The sequence below is a fragment of the Hemitrygon akajei genome, chromosome 5 (genome assembly GCF_048418815.1).
Source record: "Hemitrygon akajei chromosome 5, sHemAka1.3, whole genome shotgun sequence".
NCBI classification, from domain to species: Eukaryota; Metazoa; Chordata; class Chondrichthyes; order Myliobatiformes; family Dasyatidae; genus Hemitrygon; species Hemitrygon akajei.
Window position 1 is genome coordinate 21,474,624 of NC_133128.1, and position 23,890 is coordinate 21,498,513.

Below are 23,890 nucleotides of genomic sequence, written 5' to 3' on the forward strand. Positions count from 1 at the left end.
ACTCTGCCAAGATGGATTATCAGGCAGCTATTACAATATTAGCCTTTGGGCTGGCACTATTAACACTATCCTTCCATAATCCCAGCCCTAGCACCAAATCTGGGGTTGCAGTGTTTCATGATATATCCAGTATCGAAGGCTTGACTGCTTTCATTTCTCACTGGTCATTTTGCCGCCAACCCCTTACCCAATGCTGAGCTCATTTGCAGGTACGATAATTCCACTAATCCACATGGGTTTTTAGGTCTTGGGTCTTACCAATGAGAAAATATCTCACAAGGCCAATAATGGAACTGGTAACCTCAACATTAAAAAACTGATTTATTTTGCCAAAAATGGTACAAAGAACAGCACCACATATCATGAAACTTATATTCAATAAAAGTTTAGATTTCTCAGCAGGGAATATCAAGAGGCAAATGTTCTTCCAAATTAAAAAGCAAGCTCAAAAATACAATAGCTAAAAACCTTTGAAAATTAGTAGTGACATCTGAAGAAGTGGCCAAATCCTAGGTATCCCATTATTCTTTTTAGGTTATTGCCTGACTCTATTCTATCAACTCAGTTTCAATTAAATAAAACCACATTTGTTCAGAACAATCTATTAACATTTTTGTGTGGTATGCATGCTGAGATCTACAATTAATTCATTGGATACATTCCTTACCTCACATTTCACAAGACCTTTTGAATCATAGATGACAATTTTGGAAATTTTCCCTCCACAATCTGGAGTGAAACATGGATCTTTCAGAAAATCCTTCAAAAAAAAAGTGTTTTGATAAATGCAAAGTTATAAACAAAGCACTGATCAGTGTAAATCTAAATGAGTATAATTAGTCCTGCTGTAGGGTCTCAGCCCGAAACACTGACTGTACTCTTTTCCATAGATGCTGTCTGGCCTGCTGAGTTCCTCCAGCATTTTGTGTATGTTGCATAATTATTTAAATATCAGGCTGCACATACTTGAACCAATCTGACACCCATATATAAAAGAGAAATTTATAAACAGCTGAAACTGATAGTTAAAAACTTTAAAACACATTAAACTATTCAATAAGAAGGCATAAATTACTTGAGAAATAAAACAATAACAAGATTTTTCAACTAATCTTAATTGTTTCATATACAACTCAGTTCTCTTATGCTCTGCATACTGACATCTTTGCAGAGGACTGTCATTTCCATTGACTATATACTTTTGAGTGCAGAAATCAGATCTGATTATTTATCACTAAGCCTTATATAAACACACACATGCACACATTATACATTGAAGCTGAGCAGGGGTAGGTTCAAGAGGGATGTGAAGATAAGTACTTTACTTAGAGTCATGGATGCCTGGAATGGTGAAGAGGCAAATACTTTAGAGGCTTTTAAGGGATGTTTAGATAGGCACACGGATGTATGGAAACTGGAGGGATATGGACATTGTGTAGGAAGGAGGGATCAGTGGTTGGGTGTTTTTGATTTGCTTTTTAGCTGGTTCAGCACAACGTTATAGGATGAATGGCCTATTCAGTTCAATGCAAGCTAGTTAAATACAGAGAGAACAAACTTGGCAGTGAATTTGGAAAAAGTCAGAAATGCGTTTACATGGGAAAGGAAAATGGGTAACGTTCATATTACAAGAGCTGTGCTACAGCATTGAACAAGACCAAGGCATGGATGCAACCCCAAAGTACAATAGAACCATCAACAAAGCCACATCATTGAACTACACAACTGGAATACACACCCATTAACTTCCTCTTATCCCAATTATCCTGCTACCCACCTACAGTACCCAATTAACCTACTAGTCTATTGTTGCCACACCTAGGGAAAAACCAGGTGTTCACACGGAGAACATGCAAACTCTACAAGGAAGGTACCCAGGATCAAGATCGAATGCAGGTAACTGTGTAGTGACTGCTGTGCCATTGTGCCACCCTTGGGATGGACTTTCAATTTTCATCTTGTAAAACAGTTTCAGAAACTGAGTTACAACATATTGTAGCTGCATATGCACTGAAATGCCTTATCTTGATTCTGTGTTGAAACCCAAAGCTTTTTTAAAGTTTCAATGTGCCTAATTTAAAGATATTCAAGGAAACAAGTAGGAAAAGACTAATTCCAGAATTAAACTCCAAACACAGATTGTAAAAGGGTTATATAAACCCTATATTGACAAACTGCTCTTCAAAAATGTAGCACAGAATAGATTTTCAGATAAGCAGTGAAGAGTAAACTTATGGTGATGTATCAAATTAATTTTGCAATGAAAGGATTTTTACATTTTCTGGGTACATGGAATAAAATTTGGGCTAAAAGCTTCAATTTGTGCTAATGAGTTCAATGCCAGTTGTAAGAAATTGCTTACAGAATTATTATCTGTGGATATGAATATATATTCTGAAGAATAGTTTGAAAGGGCAGTTTGATGACTTACTCATTCATTGCTGTAATTCACCTAAAATGACACATAAATTGATCTTGTGACTTCTTAACTAAGTAGCAAAATCAAGTTTAAACTAAACCAAATCAGAGAAAACAGCCTTAACATTGTCAAAGTGCTTATCTTGTTATCATGACAAGATAAATAGTTTTACAGTAATACCAATGTTAAAAGTATATAGATAATAACTATTAAGAAAGTCACTTGGAATTCCAGTAACTATCAAAAGGAAGAAAAATTAAACTCAAGTTTTATTAATAACAGTGAATCTCAATGCGGGATACATTTTGATTCCAATTATGGCAAAACTCAACTAGCCGTTTACCCATTTTGTGCAAAATTACATCCTCATTCACTTAACTGTAGCAATAACATAACTTTCATTTCTAAAACAAACTAACCTTGTCATTTTTATCTTGAAATGAAGTTGCCTTCAATTTTTTCCAACAGTTGATATGGTACTCTAAACGGCAATGTAGGATGCATATCATTTGAATAAAGCCCTAAAACACAGATCAAGATAGTTAGTGGTCAAAGCTACAGGTCAGGAAATTACTTTATTTCTTTGAAGTATTGTTCATTTGTTATGTGCCATGTCGTATTACATGGGCACTAATGGTCTTTCCATGAGCATGACTACCCTTGGTAAGTTTTTCTTCGGAAGTGGTTTGCCATTCCCATCTTCTGGCCAATGTTTGAGCAGCGTAAATAATAGCCTATTAAATCAGTCATTATCCATGAAGTATAATGACTGATTGATAGGCTATTCACAACTGTGGCTGAGTACAAGGTCAGAAATGTCTGCTAGATAACTGATAATTAAATATCATGCCAGGTTACCAAACTTTGAATTGTGTTTGAGAATATTCTGTTACTTACATATGAAACCCATTACCTTGAAACCTGGGTCGGAGAAATATATCTGAGTCTTAGAATGGCCTTGGCAATGTTGAAAGCGGCAGATTGCATCTGGTTGAGGTGGGAATTGACAGTTTCCTATGTATTCTTCTAACAATGCCTGAAACATAAAATTGCATAATTAAGAGAATAAGTGACAAGTACCGTAATAAATGGCAGAATTTTAAAGGTATACAGGATCAGAGGGAATTGATTACACATATGCATTGATTCTGGAAAGTGGCAAGATCAGCTGAGAGTATCATTAATAAAGTATATGGAATCCTGAGATTTACAGGGGCAAAGAGTACCAAAATAGATAGATTATACTGAACATATTAAAATCAAAAGACTAGGACACCACATTTAATTCTGGTCACATAATTTCAGGACAAAAATTTGTGAGCTTTACTAGAATATTTCCAGAGAAAAGGAAGTAAGATTAGATTGGAGAAACTGAGAAGTTCTTGGACTAAAGTTTGAAGTATATTTATTTGTCAAAGTACTTAAATGTCATCATATACTATGTTGAGGTTCACTTTCTTGCAAGCATTCACAGAAAAACAAATAGAATCGATGGAAAACTATACATAAACAAAGACAATAAACAAATAACCAGTATGTAAAACAAATTGTGTAAATAAACAGATTAGTAATACCGAGAGCATGAATTGTGAAGTCATTGAAAGTGAGTCCTTAGGTTTAGAATCAGTTCAGAGTTGAGTGAAGCTATTCATACTGGTTCAGGAGCCTGAGGTTTGAAAGGCATTAAGTGTTCCTAACGAAGGGTCTCGGCCCGAAACGTCGACAGTGCTTCTCCTATAGATGCTGCCTGGCCTGCTGTGTTCCACCAGCATTTTGTGTGGTTAAGTGTTCCTAAACCTGGTGATGTGGTACTTAAGCCTCACATGTATCTCCTTAGTGATGGCAGCAGAGGGAAGAGAGATCATAAAGCTAAAAGATTTGTTCTCATAGGAGTTTTCATAACAGTGTACAAGATGATGATTAGTTTAGAAGGGAAATGAAACCTATGAATATAACTCACAAAATGACAAGATTCACTAGCCTATTCTAGGTTCTATGTTCTTTTAAGAAATTACTGGTTACACAAGAAAGCAATTAATATCTTTAAAATGTTACCTTCAATTTTTCATTTTGTGTTTCTTCGATAACAACAGTTGTTGTGGGCCACGTTAGTATGCCTGGTACAATCTTACGGTTTACCATAGTTAACGATTTACTGAAAGGATCTAAAGCACTGGTAAATCTGGGGGGTGGGGTGGAACAGTGGAAAAGGGAGAGAAATTATTGGAAACAAAATTCAAAGTTAAGTGTTCAAAGTACATTTATTATCAAAGTATGCATATTATATACAACCTTGAGATTCATCTCCTTACAGGCAGCTACAAAACAAAGAAACCCAATGGAACCCATTACAAAAAGACAAGTCATGGTTTCCATTTATATTGGAGTCATAATGTAGATTTTGTGTTGTAACATAAACCTCGAAGCCTGAAAATTATTGGGGTAAATTTGCAGTGTAACTTCTCCAGAGTCTAAGGGTTGACATCCAAAAATATACACATTATTCAAGGATAATTCAACCCCCTTGGCATAAAGGCCAATGTTCTCTTAACTTGTTTAGCTACTTTTTAATCCTGAACATTTCAGTCTTCAGTGATATTTTTACATTTCCATATTCTTAAGTCTCTCATGATAATGAAAATGTCTTCATAAGAGCCATTTGAATAATCCACTAAGGGTTGATGTACAAAAATTCACTTGTCCATTTCTTTCATAACGTCCTGCCTATAACATATTTATATAACAAAATGTCTCAAGGCATTTATCAGGACTTCATTAAAAATCAAAGTGACATTTAGGCAAAAATGAACATTAAGGCAGAAACCAGCAGCGTCGTTAAAGGTTTGATGTGAATGTAGAAATACAGAGGGCTAAATTCTAGAGCTTGGCAACCAGTGGAAGAACAAATTAAAATTAGACAAACTTAAATGGCTGCAATTGCAGGATGGACCAAAGTTGTTGGGATTTTTCTCCTAGGAATAAATACACCTAAGAGGCAATTTAATGGACATATCTAAAAAAAGTAATGACGAATTCAGTTGAGATAGATTGAGGGCAGCTGTTCCCACTTGTGGATGGTTCAGGGATTAAGCAGAGAAAGGTACACGAAAAATAAAATTGGGATAAGATACAAGGCAGATGTGAGGGGAAAATATTTTTACTCAGATAGCAGTTACAATTTTGAATTTACTGCCTGTGAGGATAATGGAAAAAGAATTACAAACTGGAAAGGGAGTAGTTGCAAGGCACAGAGAATACTCTGCAGGCATATTGGGATAATGCATGAAATGGGACTGATGGGACTGGTCTACTATGAGCTTGATACAATGAATAGCCTATTGTATTTCCATGTTAGCACTGAGCACAGGGGAAAAGTGTGTATATGTACTTTACGATACAGGCAATAAAGTTTTGAAAACCTCAACTTTTGGGAGGTTCGATGTTTCTGTTGTACACTTTTGCCCTTTTCTTTATCAAGGCACAAACCTGTTCTGCTGAAAGTACACTTTGCCAAGTCCATAGAATGCCAAACAGTCAAGCCGCTGTTCTGGAAATTGCTCCAAAATTTTATTAAATTGATTTTCAGCCTCAGTCAACTCCTGGTCAAACAAAGTACAAGTTAGTGACTCTAAGAAAAACAGCTACAGAAATATCTACAATGTTGGAGATGTAAGCAAAGCTATTAGTAAGCTTCAGCGGAATATGTCATTTAACCCTTTATGTACAGTTGTGCTAGAAAGTTTGTGAACCCTGCAGAATTTTCTCTATTTCTGCATAAATATGACCTAAAATGTATTAAATCTTCACACAAGTCCCAAAATTAGATAAAGAAAACCCAATTAAATAAATGTTATAACACAAAAATTTTATACTTGTTCATTTATTTATTGAGAAAAATGATCCAATATTACACGTATTTGCTGGGAAAAGTATGTGAACCTCTGGGGTAAGCCCATCTGCCCAAGGTATTTGGAGTCAGGTGTTCCAATCAATGAGGTAAGATTGGAGGTGTGGGTTGTAGAGGTGCCCTGTCCTATAAAAAAAGACACATAAAATCAGGTTACTAAAAGAGCCTACTCTTCTCAAGGGAGATCTATCTAAGTGCACCATGCCTTGATCAGAACAACTTTCAGAGGACCTTAGAAGAATTGCAGAGATGCATGAAGCTGGAAAAGGCTACAAGAGCATTTCTAAAGATCTGAGTATTCATCAGTCCACAGTAAGAGGAATTGTCTACAAATGGAAGAAACTCAGTACTGTTGCTACTCTCCCTAGGAGCGGATCACACCAACAGCACAACGTGCAAAGCTGAAAGAGGTGAAAAAGAACCAAGGATAACAGCAAAAGACCTGCAGAGATCTCTAGAACTTGCTAAAGACTCTGTTCATGTGCACACTATAAACAAAACACTGAACAAGAATAGTGTTCATGGAAGGACACCTCGGAGGAAACATCTGCTCTCCAATAAAAAACATTGCTACACGTCTCTAGTTTGCAAAGGAACAACTGATGTTCTACAACACTTCTGGGACAACGTTCTATGGACAGATGAGACAGAAGTTGAACTTTATGGCAGAAATGTACATTGCTATGTTTGGAGGAAAAAGCGCACTGCACACCAACACCAAAACCTCATCCCAACTATGAAGCATGGTGGAAGGAGCATCATGGTTTGGGGCTGACAGAATACAAACACAACGCTGGAAGAACTCAGGTCAGGCAGCATCCGTGAGAAAAGAATAGCCAACGTTTTGGGCCGAGACCCTTCATCAGGAAAGGTCTTGGCCCAAAACGTTGGTTACTCTTTTCTCACGGATGCTGCCTGACCTGCTGAGTTCTTCCAGCGTTGTGTTCGTATTCTTTGATCCACAGCATTTGCAGTTGTATTTTTATGGTTTGGGGCTGCTTTGCTGCCTCAAGGCCTAGGCAGCTTGTAATTGTTGAGGGAACAATGAATTCAAAACTGTATCAAGACATTTTACAAGAGAACGTCAGGGTAGCAGTCCATCACCTGAAACTTCATAGAAGTAGGTTAATGCAACAAGACAATGATCTGAAAGACAAGAGTAAATCAACAACAGAATGGTTTAAAAAAAAAGAAAATTCATGGTTTGAAATGGCCTTAATCCTATAAAAATGTTGTGGAAGGACCTGAAGCAAGCAGTTTATGCAAGGAATCCCACCAACATCCCAGAGTTGAAGCAGTTTTATAAGGAGGAATGGCCTAAAGTTCCTCCAAGCCGACGTGCAGGACTGATCAACAGTTATCGGAAACACTTGGTTGCAGTTGTCACTGTACAAAGGGGAGGGGGAGTTCACACCAGATACTGAAAGCAAAAGTTCACATACTTTTTCCAACAAATACATATAATATTGGATCATTTTTCTCAATAAATGAACAAATGTAATATGTTTATATTATTTATTTAATTGGGTCCTCTTTATCTACTTTTAGGACTCAAGTGAAGATCTGATCACATTTTTGGTCATATTTATGCAGAAATAGAGAAAATTCTACAGGGTTCACAAGTGCACCACTGTAGCACCACTGTATGAACATATCAAATTTCCTATCAGGATTAAATTATACAGTAATGCTCAAGATGCTGAGTCAAATATGAAAACTCTCAACAACTGAATGGGGGTATTGGCACAACCATATAGCTCCAAAATACAATAGTGTAGGGAGGGGGAGGTGGGAAGAAGCAGAAGATAATGTAGGTAGTCTATTGACAAGTGAATTTTCTGAAACACAGTCACGACTTACACGCTATGCCATGCACTGCAAATATGCTCATTTATAATTAATTGGCAATTTACAGAACTCCACAAGTTAGAAAATTATGGTTCTCACCTCAGGCAGTCCAATACCAAGGAGGGCACAGGCATGACCATAGATTATTATTACATAGTCAACAGTGGACAAAGATACTTCCTAATAAAGACAAAACAATGACCTGAATTAAGATCTACAGTTTGGGCCTAAATTAAAGTTATTACATTATATGAATCATTATATTGATTTCAGTAAAGTTAGCCCACAAACTAGAGTATTTATAAATAGTTAAACTTAAGCGATCCTGCAGATGCTGGAAATCCAGAGCAACATACACAAAATGCTGGAGGAACTCAGCACGGCTTCAAACAGTCCTTCCAGGTGAGGCAATACTTCACTTGCGAACCTTTGGCAATCACCTGCTGTATCAGTGCTCCTGATGCAGCTGCTTTTACATTGGTGACACCCAATATAGAATGGGGGACGGCTTTGTTGAGCACGTTTGACCCATCCGCAAAAAAATAGATTTCACGATGGCCAGCCATTGTAATTCCAATCCCCTTTCCCATTCTAATATGTCTGTCCATGGCCTCCTCTACTGCCACAGTTAGACCACTCTCAGGTTGGAGGAGCAACACCTCAGATTCCGTTTGGGTAGGCTCCAACCTGACGGCGTGAACAACGTTTTCTCTAACTTAATTATTTTCCCCATCCCCCCTTCCTTCTTCTTCCATTCCCCACACTGGCTCCCCTCTCACCTCTCCTCTCTTCTCACCTGCCTATCACCTTCCCCTGGTGGCCCCTCCTCCTCCCTTTTCTCACATCGTCCACTCTTCTCTGCTGTAGATTCCTTCTTCTCCTGTCCTATCACATCCCTGCATCTTTCTTCCTCCTCCACTCACCCAGATTCATCTATCATCTAGCTTGTAAATCTTCCCCTCCCTCCTGCTTCTTATTCTGGTTTCCTACCCCGATGAAGGGTCTCAGCCTGAATCTCAACTGCTTATTCATTTTCATCGATGCTGCCTAACCTGCCGGGTTCCAGCAGCATTTTCAGTGTTGCTATAAATAGTTAAAAGAGATTTAGGTAGGACAGAACAGTTCCAAAGGCTATTCTTACTTCCTTAAAAAATCCGAGTACATTTAGCATCAAAGATTCAATCAATACTGAAGACTCTGTTCCATTACAATGCACTGTAATGTCAAATAAGCAATAGTGTCAGAACTCCATTTCATATTCTGTACCAAAGGGCACGTCTTTCTCAATCTTCCCCATCTTCAGTAGTTTGATTGGGGCACGACTGCGCAAGCGCGTGGACGTCAGCCAGTGAGAAGAGTTTAAAAGGAGACATTTATTTCTTCAGTGGTTTGATTGGGGCACAAGTGCGCAAGCACGTGGACATCAGCCAGTAAGAACAACGAGAAGAGTTTAAGAGGAGACAGCTTCATTAAATAGGCATCGGAGGAGCGGGCGACAGAGTAGGAAGGCTTTGGCTCAACGGGGCTTAGGCGTTAAAGGGTCAAGGAGAGGTAGGTTACATGTTTAGATTACAGACAGGAAGAATGTGTGTGAGGCCGGTGTTCAGTGCTCGGTGTCAGATGTGGGAAATCCTGGAGACTCCCAGCCTCCTGGACAGCCACATCTGCACCAGGTGCGTCGAGCTGCAGCTCCTTAGGGACTGGGTTAGAGAACTGGAGATGCATCTCAATGACCTTCGCCTGGTCAGGGAGAGTGAGGAGGTGATAGAGAGGAGCTACAGGCAGGTAGTCACACCGGAGTCTGGGGAGACAGATAAGTGGGCAACAGTCAGGAGTCAGAGACAAGAGGGCACACCTGTGGCTATACCCCTTGACAATAAGTACTCCTGTTTGAGTACCGTTGGGGGAGGGGGAACAGTCTACCTGCGGGAAGCAACAGTGGCCGTGCCTCTGGCACAGAGTCTGGCCCTGTGGCTCAAAAGGGTAAGAAAAGGAAGAGGATGGAAGCAGTGATAGGGGACTCTATAGTTAGGGGGTCAGACAGGCGATTCAATGGACGCAAGAAAGAAACACGGATGGTAGCTTGCCACTCAGGTGCCAGGGTTCAGGATGTTTCTGATCGCATCCACGATATCCTGAAGTGGGAAGGAGAACAACCAGAGGTCGTGGTACATATTGGTACCAACAACATAGGCAGGAAACGGAAGGTCATCCTGAAAGCAGACCACAGGGAGTTAGGAAGGAGGTTGAGAAGCAGGACCACAAAGGCAGTCATCTCAGGATTACTTGCCTGTGCCATTCGACAGTGAGTACAGGAATAGAGTAAGGTGGAGGATAAATGTGTGGCTGAGGGATTGGAGCAGGGGGCAGGGATTCAGATTTTTGGATTATTGGGACCTCTTCTGGGACAGGAGTGACCTGTACAAAAAGGACTGGTTGGACTTGAAACCCAGGGGGACCAATATCCTGACGGGGAGGTTTGCTAAGGCTATTGGGAAGAGTTTAAACTAGGATTGCTTGGGGGTGGGAACCAAACTGAAGAGATGGAGGAAGAGGTGGTTGGCTCACAAATAGAGAAAGCTTGGAGACAGTGTGAGAGGGAGAATAGGCAGGTGGTAGACAAGGGACACACTCAGACTGATGGTTTTAGACGTGTCTATTTTAATGCAAGGAGTATTATGAAGAAACAGGATGAGCTTAGAGTGTGGATCAGTACTTGGAGCTATGATGTTGTGGCCATTACAGAGACTTGGATGGCTCAGGGACAGGAATGGTTAATTAGAGTGCCAGGCTTTAGATGTTTCAGAAAGGACAGGGAGGCAGGCAAAAGAGGTGGGGGTGTGGCACTGTTATCAGCAGTAGTGTCACGGCTGCAGAAAAGGAGGAAGATATGGAGGGATTGTCTACAGAGTCTCTGTGGGTGGAAGTTAGGAACAGGAAGAAGTCAATAACTCTAATGGGTGTATTTTATAGACCACCTAATAGTAACAGGGACATCAAGGAGCAGATAGGGAGACAGATTCTGGAAAGGTGTAATAATAACAAGGTTGTTGTGGTGGGAGATTTTAATTTCCCAAATATCGATTGACATGTCCCTAGAGTGAGGGGTTTAGATAGGATGGAGTTTGTTAGGTGTGTTCAAAAGGTTTCTTGACACAATATGTAGATAAGCCTACAAGAGAAGAGGCTGTACTTGATTTGGTATTGGGAAATGAACCTGGTCAGGTGTCAGATATCTCAGTGGGAAAACATTTTGGAGACAGTAATTACAATTCTATCTCCTTTACCATAGCATTGGAGAGGGTTAGGAACAGACAAGTTAGTAAAGTGTTTAATTGGAGTAAGGGGAAATATAAGGCTATTGGGCAGGAACTTGGAAGCATAAATTGGGAACAGATGTTCTGAGGGAAAGGTATGGAAAAAATTTGGCAAATGTTCAGGGGATATTTGTGTGGGGTTCTGCATAAGTACATTCCAATGAGAGAGGGATAGGATGGTAGGGTACAGGAACTGTGGCGTACAAAGGCTGTTGTAAATCTAGTCAAGAAGAAGAGCCTACAAAAGGTTCAAAAAACTAGGTAATGATAGAGATCTAGAAGACTGTAAGGTCAGCAGGAAGGAGCTTAAGAAAGAAATTAGGAGAGCCAGAAGGGGCCATGAGAAGGCCTTGGTAGACAGGATTAAGGAAAACCCCAAGGCATTCCACAAGTATGTGAAGAGCAAGAGGATAAGATGTTACAGAATAGGACCAGTCAAATGTGACAGTGAAGAAGTGTGTACTGAACCAGAGGAGATAGCAGAGGTACGAAATGAGTACTTTGCTTCAGTATTCACTATGGAAAAGGACCTTGGCGATTAAAGGGATGACTTACAGTGGACTGAAAAGCTTGAGCATGTAGATATTAAGAAAGAGGATGTGCTGGAGCCTTTGGAAAGCATCCAGTTGGATAACTCACTGGGTCCAGACAAGATGTACCCCAGGCTACTGTGGAAGGCGAGGGAGGAGATTGCTGAGCCTCTGGCGATGATCTTTGCATCATCAATGGGGAAGGGAGAAGTATCAAAGGATTGGAGGGTTGCGGATGTTGCTCCATTATTCAAGAAAGGGAGTAGAGATAGCCCAGGAAATTATGAATTCAGTGGTTGGTAAGTTGATGGAGAAGATCCTGAGAGGTAGGATTTATGAACATTTGGAGGCATAATATGATTAGGAATAGGTCAGCATGGCATTGTCAAAGGCAGGTTGTGCCTTACAAGCCTGACTGAATTTTTTGAGAATGTGACTAAACACATTGATGAAGGTAGAGCAGTAAATGTAGTGTATATGGATTTCAGCAAGACATTTGACAGGGTACTGCATACAAGGCTTATTGAGAAAATAAGGCATGGGACCCAAGGGGACATTGCTTTGTAGATCTAGAACTGGCTTGTCCATAGAAGGCAAAGAGTGGCTGTAGACAGGTCATATTCTGCATGGAGGCCGGTGACCAGTGGTGTGCCTCAGGGATCTCTTCTGGGACCCTTGCTCTTCGTGATTTTTATAAATGACCTGGACGAGGAAGTGGAGGGATGGTTTAGTAAATTTGCTGATAACATAATGGTTGGGGGTGTTGTGCATAGTGTGGTGGGCTGTCAGAGGTTACAGCGGGACATTGATAGGATGCAAAACAGGGGTGAGAAGTGGCAGACGGAGTTCAACCCAGATAAGTGTAAGGTGGTTCATTTTGATAGGTCAAATATGATGGCAGAATATAGTATTAATGGTCAGACTCTTGGTAGTGTGGAGGATCAGAGGGGTCTTGGGGGTCTGAGTCCATAGGACACTCAAAGTTGCTGCACAGGTTGACTGTGTGGTTAAAAAAGTGTATGGTGCATTGGCTTTCATCAATCGTGGGATTGAGTTTAGGAGCCAAGAGGTAATGTTGCAGCTGATAGCGGTGTATAGATGATGAAAGGCATTGATCATGTGGATAGTCAGAGGCTTTTTCCCAGGGCTGGAATGGCTAGCATGAGAGGGCACAGTTTTATGGTGCTTAGGAGTAGGTACAGAGGAGATGTCAGGGAAGTTTTCTTTTACGCAGAGTGGTGAGTGAGTGGAATGGGCTGCCAGCAACGGTGGTGGAGGCGGATACAATAGGGTCTTTTAAGATACTCCTGGACAGGGTCATTGTGCTCAGAAAAATAGAGGGCTATGGGTAACCCTAGGCAATTTCTAAGGTAGGGACATGTTTGGCACAGCTTTGTGAGCCAAAGGGCCTGTATTGTGCTATAGGTTTTCTATGTTTTTATGTTTCTATCCTGCCCAAACATAATGCCTTCTAAATATATAGAAATGAAATGCAAAACTGAACAGAACTCTGATTCTTCTGCTGAAATTTCTGAAGATAAAACCCCAAAAGACAGGATTATCACAGACCAACCTCAAGTTTCTCTGGATCCAATAACTTCAGAACCTGCAAGAAGGCATGTTCTGCATTGCGGGCACGCTGGTCTGATAAGGCTACATGTCCAGCCTGAATCAGTGACTTCAATTTATCCATTAAAGTATCTGCACTGTCTAAAGGCATCATTACCTAACAAAAACAATTTCAGGTTAGTATCTTTAGTGGCACCTTTAGCATCTTTCAAACTGTGGCTTGTTTACCATAGTCTACATGTACTACACAATCACAGGGTTAAATGTACAAGGTAAAATAACAACAGAAATTGGTTCCAGGAATAAAGAACTGCAGAGTTTATAACATGGTGGATGACATACTGGTCCACCCAAGATAGCAAATCCAAACTTTATGGATACAGGTAGTCCTCAAGTTGCGATCGTCCGACTTACGGACAACTTGTACTTACGAACAACTCGTACTTACAAACCGAGGTAAGAGAACAACGTCCGCCATTGTAAGTCAGATCGCGACGCTGTCCGCCATTTTACGTCATTGCTGTTGACACTGTGTTGACTGTTTAACGCTGTATTTGGCTTAAATTTTTCTTAGTAAGATTCACCCTGACCCTGCCCTCCCCTCCCCCTCGTTCTGGTCGGCTGGTGGCGCAGTGAGATCAGCGCCGGGCTGGAGAACGGAGTTTCCCAAGTTTGATCCAGTGATAGACCGTGCCCGTGCCGGGTTGATGTTGATCCAGTGACTCTGTACCATCCATGCTGGGTTGATGTCGAGCTTGCAACTCGACCTCATAAAAAAAACACTGCCACCTCCAGTTTAAATTCCCACGCGGAATATTGTGGATGATCAAATATGCAAACTCAGCACAGCCCCCACTTGTCCCATTTAACCTGTCTCAATGCGGTGGTCCTTAGGACCCAAAGGACCTTGGGAGCCGGCAAAGCTCAGGAGCAGTCGCCCGCAGTGTTTCTGTTCCATTGACGGGAAGCGATAGCGATTGAAAACAAAGTGGAAATAATAAAGCATTTGGAAAGAGGTGAAATGCCATCGGTCATTGGAAAAGCATTAGGCTACAGTCGGTCAACGATCGGAACAATTTTAAAGGATAATGGATAAAGTGAGAATAATGGAGCATGTGAAAGGCGCTGCCCCGATTAAAGCTACAATTATTACTAAGCAACGCAGTGGTTTAATTATTGGAATACATAAGTTTCTGAAGTGTTTATATGCGTAGAAGGGTAAAATATATACTACATACTAAGACAAACGTTTGACTAACTGATGCTAAATAATACCAGATGTACTTGTTCTGACTTTCGAACAAATCCGACTTAAAGACGGACTCAGGAACTGAACGCGTATGTAACCCGGGTACTGCCTGTATTTCATACAGAACAATAAATGTTAGGGAGACCAGTGGCTTGGGGGATGAATTTGCCAGCAGGGTTTGAATGAAGTACAGTGGATTCCAGTTGATTAAGACACACTGGGATGAGTACATTTTGGCCCAATTAAACAGCTGCTCTGATTAGCTAAAGTTTCATGGGAATAGTTAAAGAGGAATTAAAAAAGAGACAAACTGAGTAACAAATTATCTATTTAAATAAAACACAAAACACTTATAGTACTTTCAATACTATTACAGTATTATAAAACTGTGTATTAGTTCTTATTATCGATTGAGGAATTAATCCAGTGTATGCTGCCGTGTTCTTTTAACCGACTGTAAATGAACAAAATCAGTGCAGGCACCTGTCCAGATAATGGACTGCCTTCATACAATACTGTCAACAATTGCATCCTCCAAATCTTCATTTTCGCTTTCATATTCAAGATGACTGTTGATACCTTCAAATCCTTGGTAGTTTCCTAACTTACTGAAATAGTGAAACCATCTCATTTTCACTCCTGGCCGTTTCTGGCATCTCCAAGCCTGAATGCTTCAAACCACAGTAAGCACAGCAGTTCCGAATTGTCTTACTGTTTAACTTTCATTAACTATCTGTGACAAAAATTTTTGCATACAAGCACACACAACTGATACTATTTCAAAACTATTCACTCTAAACACAGTGTAGTGTCTAACAGCTACACAGTGACACATTTGACACTAGTTAGAAACTGGTTGGCAACAGTCTCCTGCCCCAATTAAGCATCGTAGTATCCCAAATAAACAAGTGAATCCTGGCTATTTTCTTGATTAGTTTTTGTTCTTTAAGAGTTATCCCAAATAAGCAACTGCCCTAATTAAATCTACTGTATTTCTGACTGTCATTTCTCCACAATATTCAGGGGCTGAGTCGAGATGAGCAAAGCAGGGAGCACGGAACGGAGGCACTCGATCAATGAGTCTGGCTGGTGGCCGCTTTTCATGTGCTTGCTCACTCGCACATCACAGCTGTTTCTGTGACTCTCTCTGCAACACTACTGTCGTTCATCTCCCACTTACTAATAATTCAGGATAGAAACAGTTCTCAGGAAAGGAACACTGTGGTAACTCACAGACTACTTGTACTGTGATATAAATATCAGAGCTATGAAGCACGCCTATTGAAAATGACTTTAGCCCATATTACAACTATTAACAGTGCCATAATACCTTGAGAACTCATTTTATATTAAAATCAGAAGTACTTTAGATGTTGAAAATCTAAAATTGAAACAAAAATTTAGCTACAATAACTCTGTCTTCTATTTCAAGCACTGTATTTTTATAAACACAAGAGATTCTGCAGATACTGGAAATCCAGAGCAACACACAAAAAATGCTGGAGCGAAGAGACCTGATGAAGGGTCTTGGCCTGAAACGTGGGCTGTTTATTCATTTCTATAGATGCTGCATGATATGCTGGGTTCCTTCACAATTTTGTGTGTGTTGTTTTATTTTTAGAGCTCATTTTATGTGCTGTGATTTGATCCTCAGCCTGAGCCCATTAATAGTTAGCCACACTATAATTACACATCATACTATTCACTATTACCTTCTTTGGCCATGGTGAAATGCGACTCTTTAAACCATGTTTTTCCTGGTTCCTTTTGGACTCATTCTTATGATCTTCACTTAATGGCTGAGTGGCTAATAGTGGCTGCGCTCTGGAAAAAGTAGTTCACATGAATATAAAAGAATAAAAAAATAAAAAATAAAAACATTTTTACGTTTCAGTTAAGTGGTGTCTGATTAGCAAATGGTTCGATAGTCAGGAAATGTAATTTTAAAGTGAGTAGAGGCAGAAAGATATGAGGAAAGACTTTTCCATTTAGGGTGGTTACAATCTGGGACAGACAGTTCAAAGGATTGGTACGATGTCAGTTTATGGCTTTTGAAAGATGAATAGATAATCAGTTGAGGGAAATAATTTACAGGGTTAGAGGGAATCAGTAACAACATTTTGAAATATTTGCACTGTAAAACACGAACTTCATACAATCTCTGTGGTCAAGGAACTGGCAAACAACCTTGTGCAAGAAAATCTGCTCTAAAGGTTCAATAATATGAGCAATTACATTCTGGGATAGTACTTAAGAGAACTAGAATCAGCACTTAAGCCAAAAATCCAGCATAATTATGAGAGATAATTGCATATATAATTCAAAATGAATCTGCTGAAACCTTTAAAATCCAAAGTGGTTGAAAGAAAGATGGTCTTCTATATCACATTATGTTATCCAACTTACTTTTCAGTGCTTAATTCTTTCTTTAATGCATCAGTCTTTGCTTTTTCAAGATCTGAAGGAAAAGAAATATGCAAAAAATTATGAATAGTGCTAAAACCTCTCCAGAAAGAAAATTAAGATTTATTCAAAGAAAAAAAAACTCAGCAACAGCCTTATCAGAACAAATTTGGAACTTTTCTCAAGTGAGGGGACACATTTAACAAGAGAAGTACGGTTACTTTCATCCTGTAGTCTTTTAAGGAATTTTGATTTCTGCTGAACTAAGTCTCGAATTCCATCTGAATCATCTTTGCATAATTCTTGAGCCTTGTCATTTGCTTCAATAGCACGTTTGTGTTCTCCCATCAAAAACAAGGCATCACAAAAGCGATAATGACCCTGCCAAATTAAAATCAAGATTCAAATTGTGAAATTGGACCTAGAATCCTTTTGCAATGAATAAATAAAAGACATATGAAAAGTAGACATTATTCAGTTGCTAATTAGAATATACAAGCACATTAACTTGTCGTTTCTTCAAAGTAATGAGCAAGAACTATGTGTTGTGTGCTGTGTGTGTCTGTATGCACCGTGTTTTGCACCTCGGTGGCAGAGGAATGCTTTCTCGTTCAGCTGTATGGTTGAATGACAATTAAACTTGAACTAAAACTTGGTGATTGTTGGCAAAATAAAGCTAAAATATGGTCTTCCAATTTATTTATAAACATATTTTGTTCTGTTAACCCATTCCCATGCTGGGAAGTCCAAGAGACTGTTCATAGCAAAACAAAAGGAAATTAAGGAGAATGAGACAAAATGTCATTTAAGACAATTGGCAAAAGGGGTGCACTGATTACTGAAACACATGTTGTATTTCTAGAAGTAAAAATGAAAATATCTCCAGCAATGGCCAGCAAGTTAATGCTGAAAAATCTCATTGCTTGCCCCAATTCACACATCAGCAAATCTCCACACTGGACAGTGCTGAAATTATATCAGGTCCTGAGCTCCCAGGTTACTGGCACAGCAGCAAGTAAAAGAGAGCATACCACGTTCACACCTGGTATAACAGCTCACTGAAGTGACGTGTAAAGTGGCTTGTGGGAGCTTTCTATGAAATAATGCTGATTGTATTAGTACTTATTTACAAAGAATGCATCTGGGACAAAGTACCAGTGTATGCAAGCACAGCAGGTCATGAGAGTCTGGCAAGCTTCACATAGTTAATGTCTAACTAATAATTTTATTTGTTGAAACAACTCAGAGTGGTCTTTAATAAAAAGGCATTATGCAAAGCTAGGTTAAAAAACATCAATTCTCAGAATTATAAACATTATTAGTAAGATTATTTTTGACATAACTATGAAATTCAACATAATTATCCTGCTAGTCATTAGATATTACAACTGAGGCAAGTCCTAATGAATGTCTCTAGTTACTACTCAATTACATATTACATTTATAGTGATCTGCAGGATGGATGCATATTTTACAAACATCTGAATTAGTTCACACTGAAAGCACACTGCTTTCAGTGACATTGAACCTTACACTTTCACATAAACTGATTTTCAAAGTATTATCACATGTATTTTGAGAAGGGGATGAAATTGGGTAAAATGATTAAAAACCTGTTGAGAAAGAGATAGAGGAATGAAGCACAAATACACACCTTGGTCCAAGAAGGTTTTAAGATTATGGCTCTTTTTCCATCACCAAGCGCTTTTCTAAAAAGGAAAGTACAAGTGCTTTGAACAACCTATCAACTGAAACAAGTTAGTTACAATAAAAGTGCAATAATTTCAAATACATTTTCAGAGACTGAATACTGCTGGCCCCCCCACTGCCTGTGAAATGCATCCTCAGCAAGGTCAATACTAGCTGGCAGATGATGTAGTGACATCAGCACTGGACTTCCACGCAAGTGGTCTGGGGTTCAAATCCAGCTGGCTCCTTGCATGCTTTCCGCTCGTGCTAGATTGAGCATCAAGCTATCAAACTTGGCCTCATTATACACTCAGTGGCTACATTATTAGGTACCAGAGTTGAACCCGGTGTGGTCTTCTGCTGCTGTAGCCCATCCACTTCAAGGTTCAATGTGTAGTGTGTTTGGAGATGCTCATCACACACCGCTGTTGTAATGTATAGTTATTTGAGTTATTGTCGCCTTTCCATCAACCTGAACCAGTTTGGCTATTCTCCTCTGACCAATTTTCGCCCTCAGAACTGCTGCTCAATGGTGTTTTTTTATTGCTTTTTGCATCATTCTCTTTGCACTCTAGAGACTGTTGTGCATGAAAATCCCAAGATCAGCAGTTTCTGAAATACTCAAACCACCCTGGCTGGCACCAACAATCATTCCACAGTCAAAGTCACTTATATCACACTTCTTCCCCATTCTGATGTTTGGTCTGGAAAATAACTGAATCTCTTGACCACGTCTGCATGCCTTTATGTACTGTGCTGCTGCCACATGATTCGCTGATTAGATATTTGCAATAACAAGCAGATGAACAGGTGTAGCTAATAAAGTGGCCACAGAGTGTAGGTCATTCTTCTTCAATCTTTCCTGGTAGAACAGCCTCGGAAATAACCTAGTTATTTTATTCTGCAAGCCAAACACTTCTCCTTAAGTTCAGATTCTAAAACTTTAACTAAGTCTTCATAAAGCTTTACAGAATTTTAGAAAGGCTTTTGTTTGTACTCTGACCTCTTCTTTATTTTAAGAGCTCCATGTTCAATTTTCTGTTATTTCTAACTGCTTGCTATACTTGCTGATTTTCTGTATCTCATCTTTTTTTAAATAATTTTTAAATTAAATTTTTAAGAGAATTACATAAAATGAATAGAATAATAGAGTAATTAAAATTAATATTAGCCCTCCCCCTCCCCTTAACCCTTTCCCCCCTTAACATCCCTGTATAAAAAAAAAGAAAAAAGAAAGAAGGAAGAAAGATTGCCTGGATATTGGAGGATCCCCACATGCTCCATGGAGTTCAAAATAACTTTAGTATATATCTTTATTTTTTTCCCCCCAAATAACTAATAATTTTATCTTCAAAGGACCTATAATATTTAATCCTATCTTTTGTAGATAAGGGTGCCAAATTTCAAAAACATATCATATTCATTTCTTAAATTATAAGTAATTTTTTCAAGTAGAATGCAGCTATATATTTCATTATTCCAACGGTCCATAGTTATGTATGAATCTGATTTCCAAGTAACTGCAATAGCTTTTTTGGCTACTGTCAATGCAATTTTTATAAATTTTTTCTGATATTTATTCAACTTAGGTTTCGGTATTATCCCTTCAATATTGCCTAATAAAAATAATATTGGGCTATGTGGAAGTTGTATTCCAATAATTTGTTCCAGTAAAAGTCTTAGATTTATCCAAAAAGGTTGAATTTTAAAACAAGACCAGGTAGAGTGTAAAAAAGTACCAATTTCTTGATTACATCGGAAACATTGGTCAGATAAATTTGGGTTTTATTTATTTATTTTTTGTGGTGTAATATATAATTGATGTAAAAAATTGTATTGTACTAATCTAAGTCGGTCATTTATTGTATTTGTCATACAATCAAGACATAGTCTTGACCAATTTTTTTCATCAATTTTAATATTCAAATCAGTTTCCCATTTTTGTCTTGACTTATGAATTCCTGGTTTAATTGTCTGTTTTTGAATCAAATTATACATACAAGACATAATTTTTTTAAATTTTTCCTTTTTGAATTAAAGCTTCTATTTCATTAGGTTTTGGCATTAACATTGTTTGACCCAGTTTATCTCTTAAATAGGCCTTTAATTGAAAATAACATTAAAGAGTGTTATTTGATATTTTATATTTAATCTTTAATTGATCAAACGACATCAATATACCTCCTTCAAAACAGTCACCTATATTTTATACCATTTGTCGGCCATCTAAATTGAGTTACTAATCGACATTGACTATAATCTCCTTTAGTAAGGGGTAAAATTTCACTTTTATCCCAGTTTACTTTATACCCTGATATTTTCCCATATTCTTCCAATCTAAAAGATAATTTATGCAACAAATGCAATGCGTTTGTTAAATAAATCAGAACATCATCAGCAAATAAATTAATCTTATATTCCTCCTGGTTAACTCTGAAGCCCACAATATCTGGATCGGTTCTAATTAATTCAGCTAATGGTTCTATCACCAATACAAATAGGGCAGGTGATAATGGACAGCCTTGTCTAGTAGACCTTGTTAACTGGAATGATGTTGAAATTTGACCATTTGTCACTACTTTAGCTTTGGGACTAGTATTTAAGGTTTTAATCCATTTTATAAAAGATTTTCCTAACACATATTTTTCCAATACCTTAAATAAAAAGTCCCATTCCAATCTATCAAATGCTTTTTCTGCATCCAAAGCAACTGCCACACTCATATCCTCCTTCTTTTGTGCCAGATGAATTATGCTAAGTAACCAAGTTACATTATTCACCGATTGTCTATTTTTAATAAAGCCTGTTTGATCCATATGTATTAATTTTGGTAAATATTTAGATAATGTATTAGATAAAATTTTTGCTATTATTTTATAATCCGTATTCAACAAAGAGATAGGCCTATATGATGTTGGTTTTAAAGGATCTCTATCTTTTTTTGCAATACTATCAGGATCACTATCGAAGTTTATGTGTTCTTTCCGCTTGATATATTAACTCCACAAAGGGAGGGATTAATAAATCTTTTTAAATTTTGTATAAAATTCAGGCAGAAAACTGTATTCTCCTGGAGATTTGTTACTCTGAAGTGATCCTAAAGCTTCTTCAACCTCTTTTAATGTAAAGGGCATATCTAATCCTTTGTTCTTCCGAATTCAATTTTGGAAGAGTTATTTGTGATAAAAAAATTTCTATTTCAGCAACCTCATTTTGTGATTCTGATTGATATAATTCGGAGTAAAATTTTTTAAAAGTTTCATTAATTTCTAAAGGTTTATAAGTAATTTTATTTGCACTTGTTCTAATTGCATTTATTGTTTTGGAAGCCTGCTCTGTTTTCAACTGCCAAGCAAGTATCTTATGTGATCTTTCATCTAATTCGTAATATCTCTGTTTAGTTCTCATAATTACTTTTTCTGTTCGATATGTCTGAAGTGTATTATATTGTAGCTTCTTATTGACAAGTTGTCTTCGTTTTTCTTCTGTCATATATCTTTGGGATTCTTTTTCTAATTTTGTAATCTCTTTTTCTAATTGATCTATTTCTACCATATATTCCTTCTTAATTTTAGAAGTATAACTTATTATCTGACCCCTCAAATATGCTTCCATCGCTTCCCATAATATAAATTTATCATCAACTGAATATGAGTTTGTATCCAAAAAAAATTGGATCTGTTTTTTCATAAAATCACAAAAACCTTGACATTTTAATAAAATTGAATTAAACCTCCATCTATAAATCAATTCCTCCTTATCCATCATTATCATTATCAAGGGGGAATGATCTGACAGTATTCTCGCTTTATATTCCACACTTTTCACTCTATCCTGAATATTCATTGATAATAGGAAAAAATCAATCATTGAATAAGTTTTATGTCTATTTGAATAAAATGAATAATCTCTTTCTCTTGGATTAATTCTTCTCCATATATCAATCAAATTTAAGTCTTTCATCAATGATAAAGTTAGCTTTATTACTTTTGATTTTGTAACAGTCTTAGTTGACCTATCTAGAACTGGGTCTAAACAAAAGTTAAAATCTCCACCTATTAATATTTTATCGTGTGCGTTGGCCAAATTCAGAAAAGCTTCTTGTATGAATTTTGCATCATTTTCATTTGGTGCATAAATGTTCATAAGAGTTCATAATTCCAAAAAGATTTGACAATGTATAATCACATATCTCCCCACAGAATCAATTAGTACATTTTGTATTTTAATTGGTAAGGTTTTATTAACCAAAATTGCAGCTCCCCTCGACTTTGAATTAAATGAAGCTGCAATAACACTTCCAACCCAATCTCTCTTTAATTTCTGATGTTCTGTCTCTGTTAAATGTGTTTCCTGCAAAAAAGCTATATATCCTTTCATTTTCTTAATATATGTTAAAACTCTTTTTCTTTTCACAGGTCCATTAAGCCCATTAACATTAAAACTTAAAAAATTGAGTAAATTAGTCATTTATAATACCTTGGGGAATCTCTTTAAAATTCCCCATGTTGCTATGTGTCTCTCCCCCCCCCCCCCAATCATCCAGGCAAAAAAAGAAAAATAGAAGAAAGATAGATAGTAAAGAAAAAAAATAACAAAATACCCCCCCACTAATGTTGTGAATGAATAGAAACACAACATTACCCCCTCCATTTTACGGGTTATGGCAATCGTCATGATTACACACGTGAATCCCGCAGCAATCGATCAGAAGCTCCTCCAGCTCCCTCGTAACAAAAAAAAGATATATATGTAATGAAGAAAAAAAATTAATATCTCTACTCCCAATTAATATTCTTCAATTTTTTTTATCTTGCTCCCCTTCTATCATATACTTAAAGTAAATTTGTATATTCTTCTACTCTTAAATGTCCATCTAATCCGATCCCTATCTCAGTCTTCATCTTTAATCCATTTCATTTCCATAATTCTTTACCACGTCTCACAAATATTAGGAAG

At 37.9% G+C, this 23,890-nt stretch overlaps 1 protein-coding gene across 4 annotated transcripts in view; it reads right to left on the reverse strand.

Moving 5' to 3' along the window:
• Positions 1–23,890, reverse strand: part of ttc3 (tetratricopeptide repeat domain 3) — a 177,868-nt gene that overhangs the window by 117,851 nt on the left and 36,127 nt on the right. For all 4 annotated transcript variants that reach the window (XR_012098877.1, XM_073044993.1, XM_073044992.1 and 1 more), the window contains exons 11-21: positions 18,897–18,951; positions 17,464–17,623; positions 17,246–17,297; positions 16,552–16,663; positions 13,595–13,747; positions 8,274–8,354; positions 5,906–6,018; positions 4,475–4,601; positions 3,333–3,455; positions 2,839–2,940; positions 668–760 (exon numbers count right to left, since the gene is read on the reverse strand). Coding sequence is in view for 3 of the 4 variants with exons in the window: in XM_073044993.1 (XP_072901094.1) it covers positions 668–760; positions 2,839–2,940; positions 3,333–3,455; positions 4,475–4,601; positions 5,906–6,018; positions 8,274–8,354; positions 13,595–13,747; positions 16,552–16,663; positions 17,246–17,297; positions 17,464–17,623; positions 18,897–18,951 (1,171 nt within the window). In the remaining variant the exon portion in view is untranslated. The remainder of the gene's footprint in view (positions 1–667; positions 761–2,838; positions 2,941–3,332; positions 3,456–4,474; positions 4,602–5,905; positions 6,019–8,273; positions 8,355–13,594; positions 13,748–16,551; positions 16,664–17,245; positions 17,298–17,463; positions 17,624–18,896; positions 18,952–23,890) is intronic.